We start from the raw sequence: 12,376 nt of genomic DNA on the forward strand, positions 1-12,376 counted from the left end.
GTTGGTATGTCTTCTGTTTGTGGCGGTGAGGTTCAAGGGGAATCCCCGTACTTATCACTTCAGTATAAGGTCCTCAAGAGACAGCTGTTGAAGCCAGCGGCAAGAGATGTCATCTCACTCAAATAACATTTATCAATAAAAATGATCTGATAAATGTGCTCCCTTGACTGTATCCATACTCAGCAGCCAGATTTACAGGTTCATGCATCTTTGATATGAGTGTTTGAGAAATATCTCTCTTGACAACAGCCTAGTGGAGATAGTTGTTGATGGGATTGCCTTTTTGAAGTTTGTTTGGAAATATTGGTAACTATCAGAGTATGGGTAACATTAATGCACCATTACCAGAGGCCAAAGTTAAAAGAGTAGGATGAATGTACGATCACCCTCAGGACTTCTTCGGTAAAGCCTCTGACAAACAAACGATTACATTTCATTACGTCATTGTTTGGTATTGTTTATTTATATGTGGAGGGCTCTGTTTTAATGCCTTGACTTTAAAGTGGATACCTAATGGCTAACAGTGTGGGCATAATGAGGATTTGATTAAAGATGAGGGTCTTAGTTATGGGTGATGTATTGAGAGAGTGGGATAGAGAAGGATGTGGGTCTAGGTGGGGGCTTTGGGGGGAATTCAGGCAAGCAGACAGACAGGGTGACCTTGTTTCCTTGTTTGCACCCAGTGCTGCTGTTCATAGATTTAACATTCTCCAGTTGCAAAACAGTGCTACAAAGTCTTGTCAACAGAGAGAAAGGAAGAATTATATTCCCATTGCCAACAACTCTTGTGTGGAGTTTAGTATGTAGCACAAAATTAATTTGGGTGCAGTTGTTTGAATGTCTAATCAGAAATCCTACACATATCCTTCTCTTCCGCCTCTTTTCTCCAAATCTCTTTCTTTGCTCTGTGTGTTGTTATAAGTGCTCTACCATATGGAGCCATAGTACACTGTTGCTAAAGCTCTAATAGGATCAGCCTGAAAACCTGCTCCAAAAACAAAAGCAGACATGCACAAACAGCCGTCTGACAGCACTGTTAGACTATCATTGATCTCGTTGACTTCTCCTGACTTTTAGTCACTTTTTCACTCTTGAGACTTACCAAAAACATATCAGTGACATAATAAAAAAGAAAACATTATTAAAGTAATTGAAGCCTACATATTTTAGTATTCCGATCTGGAAGTTAGCATCACGCTGGTTCCCTCAACAAAAAGCCAATAGGATTTTCCCATTGACTTTTGGATTATTGCAAAAAAAAAAAAAAAAAAAAGAGCTCCGTGACCAACAAAAGCTTATGATTCTTACATGTTTTGTTGCTTAAATACAATCACCAGAAGTAAAAAAGCTATAAATTAACTACACCATGGTCGTACGTCTACACCACTAAGCTTCCGACAAAATCTTTTGATCTTTATTTAAAATCTACCATCAAGAAAGTTCTAGTTAGCAAAATTTGAAGAGCGCAAGTATAGACCTTATGTAGCCCCGCCCCTTTTCAGCGATGCACTCGTTGTGTTCTGTCTTACGGTTTGTATTTCCACAGCATGACGGTAAGATTTATGAATGAACCGGTCGTTTAAAAAACTCCCCAGTCTACTTACATTTGTTATGACATCTGCTTCAAACATTACAATGCTCATGATAACTTTCTTTAACTCTACAATATGTATATCCACTTAACTAGCTAATTACTCTTTGACAGCGATGCCAACATACAGAGCTACCGCAAAAATGGAAGTTCAAAGACAAGTTTGCGCGCTTGATTCTCAGCACATAAGGTCTATAAACACAACAAGGTTGTTAAAGTGCACTACTGAGTAGATGAGTAGATGAGTAGATGACCGTGAAAATATTTTCAGCTTGTGTTTACCACAGATCTTATTTAAGGCATTTAACCAATCACCTATTCAAATGATTCATTAATAATATAAAACAGAGGTAACTCTGTATATTTGTTTTCAATGCAGCTGAACGCACCACCATTCTAGTGACCCACTTATTCCAACTCTTCAACCCACCAGCAGGTCATGACCCACAGTTTGAAAATGGCTGCTCTAGTCTAGACAATAGAAGTATGCTGTCAGTTTTGAGATTAAAAGTTATTAATTTATCTCACTGTGTGTGTTTTCCCCATGCTTACTGTGTTTGATCACTGTACATGCATAAAGATGATGAGGGATTTTTAAGAGCATGAGGAAGACTTATCTGTTCTCTCTGTGAGCGGTTTCCTAACCTCAAGTGTGAACATGCAATAAAAAGCTAAAGGCCAGAGAATAAAAGAACATGCACAGACACACACATTGACAAGCCCATGGCGCAGTCCTTTGCTTTGAGGTTAGGCTACAAGAGGGTACCCAAGAGTCTTCCACTTTAAAGCATGCAGCCATGCCGCAAGCATGCCTCTGCTCTCACAGCCTCAGTTACAGGAGCTGCTGGGCTGCTTTTCCCTCAGGGAAAGATGGTGACTGTCTGCTTCATGTGGCACTCGGAGGCATTCCTGTGGCATTGGGAGGAGGCTGCCGCTCTTCACCAGCCTCCAGCTGCCTCAGCAACACAGCCTGCGAGCTGACCTGATATACAGCCTTGAGTGCAGGAGTCAGCCATTACAGGTTTCAAAGTAATGAAGGTGAATGAATGAATTTTCATACTGGTCCAAGCAGGTTTATGATAATGTGGTGGTTGTTTTTTGTTGGATCAGCAGCGTGATGTTGTTCACCAGAAAAAAACTTCATAGTAGTACCTCAAGGGTACATATTACTAGTCTAAGGTACTAAAATGCATCTTTTAGGGGTAGAAAAGGTGTGAGGTTGTCCTTTTAAGGATACTGCCCCAGTGACAAGCTCTTGTACCCCTAAAGTAACATTTTTCCTCATTTTTTTCCACACATTTTTCTGACAGTGTTACCAGCATCCAAAACAAAACATTTTCAACCAGTTTTCCTATTTGACTGCAATGGGGAAGCCAGTTTACTCAGATTACACATAGATCAGCACAGCTGTGTATTGTCTTGTTCTTGCTGAAGTTTATTATTCAAAAATCATTGCTGTTGAAAACAAAGGCGAGTCCAAGTCATGAATGGAATTGCATCCCAAACACTTTATATCTTTTACAGCTGTCAGTTGGGATGTAATTCAGTCAGACACATCACCGATAACACTCAAAGGCATTCTCTTAGTGCAGATGCTAATGCACATCATATGAAATGTATCTCACCAGAACCTCTTCCAAAAAATATTGAATGGCTGTCATTCCACACGAATGTTGAATGCTTGCTGAGGCACATCTGTTCACATCTCTCTCTCTCTCTCTCTCTCTCTCTCTCTCTCTCTCTCTCTCTCTCTCTCTCTCTCTCTCTCTCTCTCTCTCTCTCTCTCTCTCTCTCTCTCTCTCTCTCTCTCTGCTTCCATGTTCACTTGTGCTAATTGCTGGTTGTTTCACCCAAGCCCACAGCACAACGGCAAGTTCTGCCAAGGCCCCAGTCGACTGCACCAGCTGTGTAACACCAAGCCATGCCAGCCCAATGGAGTGGACTTCAGAGCTCAGCAGTGCGCCGAGTACAACAGCAAACCCTTCAGGGGATGGTACTACAAATGGAAGCCATACACCAAAGTGGAAGGTATTTGGGAGATATTTGGGCCTTAATGCATTAATTATGAACAAAAGCAAATGTCTCATTAAGTCTGTCCCCGCCAGCTTTTTGATAATTTTCACAAAACTTTCCTGGCTTTCCTATATATATACAATATATATTGTATGAATATCTGATCATGCAATATATCAAAACAAAGAACAGAGCCTCTGCTTTAAAAAAAAGCCTCTGGCTTCATGAATTTGTTTTTTCAACACTTGAATGAGGGTAAGTTTAATAAAAAAAGCAACATTTTGAACAAAAAGTCAAAGCCTAGGTCCGTATTGATTTCAGATTGATGATCAAAACATAGATGGAGTATATCGCTTTCATCAACTCCCCCAAAGCTTGCACAGTCTTGTAGCTCTTCATGGGTCGACATTTCATTCGGTAAAGATACGCAGTTTTGATTTATATGATGTGTAATGTTTGATAATCGCGTTATTTTACATGTTCATATTTTTTTCATAAAAAAAAATCTTATTTTTTTAAAGTCTCTTTGCTTACCAAGGCTGCATTATTTGACCAATAATACAGTAAAAACAGAAAAAACAGAAATTTTATTACAATTTAAAATAACTGTTTTCTTTTTTAATATATTTTTAAATGTAATTTATTCCTGTAATGGGAAAGCTGAATTTTCAGCATCATTAACCCAGTCTTCAGTATCACATGATCCTTCAGAAATCATTCTAATATGCTAATTTGTTGCTCAAGGAACATTTCTTATTATTATTTTTAATGTTGAAAATAGTTTTACTGTTTAATATTTTTGAGAAAACTGATTTTTTTTTCTGTATCCTTTGATGAATCGAAAGTTCAAAAGAAAAAAACATTTATTTGAAATAGAATTTTAATCTACCATTATAAATGTTCTATAAATCTAATGCATCATTGCTGAATATAAGTACTAATTTCTTAAAAAAAAAAAGAAAAACTCTTACTGACCTCAAACTTTTGAATGATATATGTAACCTCGTCAGACAAAATCTTACAACAAACCTCTAAAAAACATTCATCCTTGACCTTGCCTACTTTGAGGGTTTTTAATACCCTCTGATATCTGACTCAGCTAGAACAGGTGTGTTTTTAAAATAGTAATCTTTCCCATTTGTTTCTGACAATATGTGTTGAGATTGTTACATCGGACAAACATATTCCACCCAAATGATTTATCTCACCTAATGTGTGTTGACTGAGCAGTGGATGGATTTGGACTGGAAACATGTAGCCACTCGTTCTGTGAGTGCAGTGCACTGATCAACCCTGTAGACAGGTCTGTACCTGAAAAGGACCCATTGAGGCTGTTTATGTATTTGGGCTTCCTTATGAGTTAGTGGGCTGGAAGTGAAAAAGGGAAAGGATAAGAACATTTGGGTACCACCCTGTCAGTTTCTTTAAAACCAAAGAGAAAGCCTAGAGAGGAGATGCTGAGCTGTCTCCTGGTGTATCCAGGCATGTCAGTGGGGTAATTGGAGCTCCATTCTCTTAGAGCTCCATCAGTAGAACATGTCTGGCCTTGGTGTACTTTCAGTCACTAGTACAGGTGTTAGGAAGAACTTACCCCTGTTTGACTGGGCTTTTGGCGTTAGATCAAATTGGATTAAACGCTGACGTCTTCTGTTGATAATTTTCACTTGGCCTTTACTTTTAGGGACATTAATTTTACTATTGTTTGGTTTCCCTTTCAGCTGCACCTTTAAGCCTGTAACATCATCGTGGTTTTGCAGAATTTAAATGAAGTGATTTACTTCGAAGTAAAAGCACAAGAATTATGATCTAATATGTTCACAATAGAAGGACAAAACAGTTCATACTGTGCTGCTGTATTGAACATGCCTGGGTCTGTTTCTTCTGACTGGGATGTGTGGATGCAGATGCATCTCTGATAGGTCCATATTTTTCTCTCGGTGGGAGAGTTGGATAGAGCATTCCCCTCCCGCCCCTCTTGCATTCCAGCTTTATGGGCCCATTTGTAACAGAGTTTAAAATTTTAGTGTAACATATGTTTTGTGGGGATGTTCTGTACAGCATGGCGAGTCTTCTAGTTGCTTCACGGCTAACCATACATAGCTTACACATGCCCAGTAATTAGCACTAGACAGTATACACATTTGCATTGTGTCTGCTTGGAATAAAAGATGCATGATGGAAAGCAAAGTTCTCTCTTTTGTGTAGCGACTATACAACTACACAGACAGACATGACTTTAAAGGGAAGTATTTAATTTAATTTAATTAAATTAAATTTTATTTAATTAAATTAAATTAAATTAAATTTAATTTAATTTAATTTTATTTTATTTTATTTTATTTTATTTTATTTTATTTTATTTTATTTTATTTTATTTTATTTTATTTTATTTTATTTTATTTTATTTTATTTTATTTTATTTTATTTTATTTTATTTTATTTTATTTTATTTTATTTTATTTTATGTTTGAGCAATCCAATACTCAAGCTCAAACTACTTGACCTATAAAATGTGATATATGGTAATCATTCATTTTTCTGGGTTTGTGCATGTGTGTCAAAGAATTGTTTTCCATTTGACATAAAAGTCCACCTGCATGAAAAAATGTTCATAAGATCATTGCTTCATATGTCTTCATGCATGAAACTTCATAGCAGATTGCTGAGGGTAACGGTGGACAGCTTAAAAAGATCTAACATAAAACCACTCTGAAGCTATAAGATCTAATGACCCTATTCATCTCCTATCTAGAAGAGGACATCTGCAAACTGTACTGCATTGCTGAGGACTTTGATTTTTTCTTTGCTATGTCGAGCAAAGTCAAAGATGGGACGTCTTGCTCTGATTACAAAGGAGGCGTGTGCATCGATGGGATATGTGAGGTATGTGAGGAGATGCAGATTATGAAATAGTCATATTTCTGGCATCACATTTACCACAGATTTTTCATTGGTTTTCATTTTGTTATGTTCAACAGGCCTAATGGGCTAAACTGAGCATGTCAGTTTGAAAATTTCATTTTAAAATCTTTTCCTGTGTAGCCGGTAGGCTGTGACCAGGTGTTGGGATCAAATGCCACTCTAGATGCCTGTGGGGTGTGTAAAGGAGACAACTCCACCTGCAAGTTCTACAGTGGCGAGTACACCCTTCAGCACAGAGCCAATGGTAAGGTGCTTTTAGAGGGTTTTCCTTTCATACCTTCTGACCTTCTCTGACAAATCAATATTTGGAAGAGAATAACAGGCTTCAAGAGACAGAAACGACAGAAAGTAAATCATTATAAAATAATAGAAATATGTCTAAAGCATTGGTTCTCACCTGAGGGGGTACACAACATGACCCCACAACAAAATATTAAAAATGTATTCTTTACTAAAAATGTATTTTCTAATATCTGCAATTTGAATAAATCTTTATGCATCTATAATAGTCTTGCGTTTTTACATTGGCAGTGCAGGTATAAAAAGGTAATGCTATGTCTAATAACTCAAAGTGTACAAAGCCCAGGACGTCACCTGTAGGAGAAACCAAAACCCGGAAATCCGAAGGCCACTGCTTTGCAGTTCGTTCCCTCAGTTGATAAACCATCCTCACAAATTATTAAATTGTTCCCTCGGTTTCCATGGATTGATAAACCGTACCCATGAGTTTATAATCCGTGCTCTCAGATACCTTTAGTTTTTGAAATCCGTCCCCACAAATTCATAAATTAAAGGTACAGTTTACTAATCTGAGTGCATGGATTATGATCTCATGGGTACGGTTTATTATTCCGTGGGCACGATATGTCAAACCAAGGAAACAATTGAAGAATTTGTACAGAATTTGTTTTTCAACCATAATTTTATTGGTCCATGTATATATATGTATAAATTGATTGGAAACCTTGATACATATTTTTCAGGATTCTTTGATGAATAGAACATTCATTTATTTGAAATAGACATTATAAATGGCTTTACTACCATTATTGATCAATTAAATGCATCATTACTCAAAAAAAAGTATTAATTTCTTTAGTTAAAAAAATAAAAATTTTTACTGACCCCAAACTTTTGAATGGTAGTAGTATATGCATGAAAGGGACAGTAAAGGGACTGAATTTTGGAGGATTGTAATTAGGTGGTACTTGATTGTTCTGATTTGATCTAAATAGTTTTAGAACTAGTGGCCCAGAATGAAATAAAATATGCTGACAGAGACTAAACTAAACTAAACTAAACTAAACTAAACTAAACTAAACTAAACTAAACTAAACTAAACTAAACTAAACTAAACTAAACTAAACTAAACTAAACTAAACTAAACTAAACTTAAATCAAATGAAATCAAATTAAATTCTTGCAGTATAGGCAAGTCTGTGGGCCACTTTAGAGCTCCTCTCCTCGGGCTTAACAGAAAACGGTAATGTATTTTTTAGAGCACTTTACACAGCAAGAGCTCTGCAGTCTGGCACCTCTTTGCTCTCTTCTGACTAAAGGAGGTGATAATGCATCAGCTCAAAGATGCCTGTTTTCTTTGGGCCTAAAAAATGCAGAAACTGCAAAAGTGATCAGACATGGCAAACCTATTTCTCTTTTTTTTCTGTCTTCAGAGTATTACCCCATTGTGATGGTTCCGGCTGGAGCAAGGAGCATCAGGGTGCAGGAGATGGAGATCTCTACCAGCTACCTTGCTGTCCGCAGCCTGAAGCGTGGCACCTACTACCTGACGGGGGATTGGACGGTGGACTGGCCGGGCAGATTTCAGTTCGCCGGCACTACGTTCAACTATCAGCGCTCTTTCAACCGGCCTGAGACCTTGTACGCCACAGGCCCCACTAATGAGACCCTGCTCTTTGAAGTGAGTGACCCCCGTCCCCGTCTGGCCTGACACCTGTTAGCGAATTAGCCATGACAGGGTCTTGGCAAGAGTACCGTGGCCATTCAGTCAGATGAAAACAAGGCTGAGGGACAGTGGGCGGGCAAGAGAGACGAGAAACAAATGAGGGAAAGATAGAGAGAGAGACAGAAGAGAAGGCACACAAATGAGTCAAACGGGCAGACTAACGCCTCTGTTTGGGATTAATTGCAGGCCAGAGCCGACATGGTCATTGTGACTTTCATCTTCAGTATGTGGAGATTCAAGATCAAACGGTGCGACATTGTGAATAACACTAAGCTTTGAATTTGCTGCACTGTGTGCTCTTGCTAATGGGCAGCACAGGACACCTCTTACATGATGGCTGACGAGTGTGGGTTCAGATGACCATTGAGGTTAAGTCATAGTAAGGGCGCTTTCATATATCTGCACAAACCTGAAATGCAGATGAGAAAGGGATATAATTTGATTTCAGAAGAATCATTTAAACCTTTATGCCATTGTGTCCTGCTGTAATAGATCAGTTATGTGGGATATGTAATATTATGCTTGTTCTTGGGAAGATAATTTACTTATCCATGATATAACTGTATATATACACATTACAATTAGAAATGGATTTTGTTACCTCCAGACCAAGAAAAAAATGTGAGGAAACAAGTTTTATGTAAAACGTGGGAAAACAACTTTGCTTACATTGAGTTTAAGGGAAAATTAAATGAGATCTTGTCAAGATTTCAAGTAGAAGACGTTTGTTATATCGAGATGTAGAGATGTTATGACCATGACAACCCTAGTGAAAAATACATATACCAAAATGTATTTGAAATACATTTATAGTATACTACAAAAACATTTACATATTTATGAACTTAATATAAATAACCTGCAATAGTACTTTTGGTATACTAAATTGATATACTGAAAGTCTGCTAAATTGGAACAACTAATTTTGTACCTAATGCACTTAAGTTATTCAGAAATAGAGCTGAGGTCCAGCTAAAGATATACTTAAGTATTTGATTGTGCTAAAATGGGACTATTGCAAGTATACTTTAGGTACACTTTAAATATATTGCATTTAAAGATTGATATGTCAGTAAATATGCTAATAGATTTATACTATACTTAGTATGAAATAAATGTATTTTAAATACATTTTGGTATAGGGTTTTTTCACTAGGGAACATAAGACTGAAATAAAGAATAATGCTGTAACACCAAACCAATTCAATTCTGCTGAATATTTTCTGAAATATTTGTTGTAACATCACAAAATGTTACATCACAGAACATGTTTAGATTTATTTCTGTTGTTCACTTACCAGTTACAACAAAAGCTGATACATTATGTACAGTATACTTACAGTCCTTGCATTCAAACGTCCACATTTCTTTTGTTACCAACACCTCACTGTTAAAAATGAATTTGGTCTTGATAGTACTGCAGGTGTTGTGTAAGTGAGTTGTATAAAAGTTAAGCATGCTTCACTTAATACACTTTCATTTTGATCTTATTTTCTGGCCTTTGATCTGCACAGTACTCAACCTGTGTGTTACGTGCATGCAGCATTCCCCTTTATCCTACATGCCCTCTGTTCATTACATTTTCCCCAGGGTGGGCAGTGGCAGCAGAGGTCTGATTTGCAGATGAGTTGGCATTAATCTCTCTAAGTATGCTCTGTAATTTCAAAAAGAAGAGGAGGTTAGAGAGAGATTAAAAGATTAAGATTTCTGCAATTGAACTCAGTAGATCAGAGAGGCTTGGAGTTGTGATTCGAGGGAAGCAGCTGGTCAATTATGCTTGACTGGATCTCTCAGTCTACCCTTCTACTTCAGCTTCAAGACCCTTATTGAATGCCAAGGAAAATGCACTTTAAGAAATGTGAATGTATGCTTTGACTTGGTTCCAGAACTTGTAATCAGCTCAGCAAGGTGGATTGAGAGGCACTAGAAAAGACATATCAGAATGTTCCCTTCAAACTTAAAACTTCTGATTGAAACACTCTTTTCATTTTCATTTAGGTATTGACATTCTTGTAGCATTCCTGTAACAATCATAGCTTGTAGCAAACCCAGACTGAACAGAAGAAATTCCCCAGAGAAGATTTCCACATCAAAGAAGGTGGAGCCCCAGAGCACATATACCTATTACGTAATCGCCATAGACCAATCATAGTTTGAAGGTGTTTACCAGCAGGAGCAATCTTTTCCGGAAAGTTCAGCATTTTTCAAACTCGCGAAAACAAACTCCAATCGAACTTGAACTCATTGTGGCCTGATTTTGTTCAAAATGACATCACACCAGTTTATTCTTTGATTTTGCTTAAAGTATATCGGGGCCTTTATATGTGGTATCCATGCTCCCATTCATCAGTCTTTCATCCACTCTTTTTTCTTTATGACGGGAGAAACTCCTACACTTCTAGCCAGGGTACAGATGGATTTTTGTGTAGTAACCCTATACTGGGAGTGCTTGATAATGTCCTAGTGGTCCTGTTCAACAGAGTTCAGTAATTGCCCCAGATTTTCCGTCATTATTTAGAATGACTAGGGTGAAAGATAGTAAGGGGATGTCTAGTGCGAGAATGGGGACAGAAGCATGCAATTAAGCTTTTATTGCAACATAAGACAATATAAGACACAAGGAAGCAATATTTGGATAGGGAATGATGTTTGCATGTTGAGTTGATAATCAGAATTGTGATTCATGTTGCATATGTTAAGACTGAAACTCTAGACTTCCTATATCAGAGCACAGATATGGTGCAATGGACTCATGTGGGTCTTGACCCTGGATCAGAAGAGGTAGAGTTTCTCCATGTGTTGTATCCATAGTCAGATGGCTAGCCGGATCACAGATGGATCAGAGACCTCCTCCTGAGCCTGATTCTGGAATAGCTGCTCTGTGTTCAGTGCCAACTGTAAATCTGGACCTGCCTTGAAAAGGCTAGCGTGCATGGCCTCATGGATCACTTCCAGGGCAATAGATTCAGCCTGGATGCTCGGAAAGAAAGTGAGCCAAAAAGTTTGCTAACTTGCCACTGTCTTTCAATATACTTGTTTTACTTCCTCTGGAAATCATCTATCCTTCAAACACCACCTTTATTTTTCATTCACACAATACTTTCTGATGTTCTGTTGATAGTCTCTTTGCCCCTCTACTACAGGTCTCTTGCATCTCATTGAACTAAAAACATGAATGCACACAAACTCATGCCTCTCCATCCTTAATATAAAACATATAGTCACAACACTAAACTGAACCCAATTTTGGCTTGTAAAGAAATTGGATGGTTTTAGCTAACCTGTTAATCTGGCAGAGCACTGAGGCTGGGTGAAGAGTATTTATCGTGTTTATTGTGACTGACTTAAAGATAATCTTCCCACATCAGCAGCAGCCTGCCACACTCTTCCTGTTCAAAACATTAACTCACTGAGGGCAAATCCATAGTAATTAGAGGTTGGGTGGCATCTGCCTAATCCACTACTTCAGTTTTCACTCTTACTTACGAGAAATTTGGGCTGCCTTGCAATTACTGTTGGCTTATGTAAACACTGCTGTAACTCTTCAGTGAGTGCAGTGACCCTTAGTATTCGATCCTTGTTTAGCTGCTTTGTTTGTACTTTCTACATATAGTTTGGTGGTTTACCAGTTCCAGTGAATTTAGTGTCATTGCATTTTTTTTATTACAAATAGTCTGAGGAAAATCCCCATGTGGCAAAGCCTAAGTAAAAAAAAAAGAAAAAAAAAGACACTTCTTGTCTGAGGACTTTTCCACTCCATTAGAGTTATCCTCAGGCCGTCCTCACTGGCCCTGGGCACATATTTAGTGAGAAACCTGCTGAACTTCCTCTGTGGTCTAGTCTCACATGAATGACTGTAAGATCTTCTCCAGGAACAGCCACCA

General features: G+C 37.9%; 1 protein-coding gene across 2 annotated transcripts in view; it reads left to right on the forward strand.

Moving 5' to 3' along the window:
- The window catches only part of adamts18 (ADAM metallopeptidase with thrombospondin type 1 motif, 18), a 65,241-nt gene that overhangs the window by 32,809 nt on the left and 20,056 nt on the right, over positions 1-12,376 (forward strand). For both annotated transcript variants that reach the window (XM_079868021.1, XM_079868022.1), the window contains 4 exons: positions 3,447-3,619; positions 6,357-6,487; positions 6,647-6,770; positions 8,200-8,447. In XM_079868021.1, the coding sequence (XP_079724147.1) occupies positions 3,447-3,619; positions 6,357-6,487; positions 6,647-6,770; positions 8,200-8,447 (676 nt within the window). The remainder of the gene's footprint in view (positions 1-3,446; positions 3,620-6,356; positions 6,488-6,646; positions 6,771-8,199; positions 8,448-12,376) is intronic.

Source organism: Squalius cephalus (genome assembly GCF_949319135.1).
Source record: "Squalius cephalus genome assembly, chromosome: 3".
NCBI classification, from domain to species: domain Eukaryota; kingdom Metazoa; phylum Chordata; class Actinopteri; order Cypriniformes; family Leuciscidae; genus Squalius; species Squalius cephalus.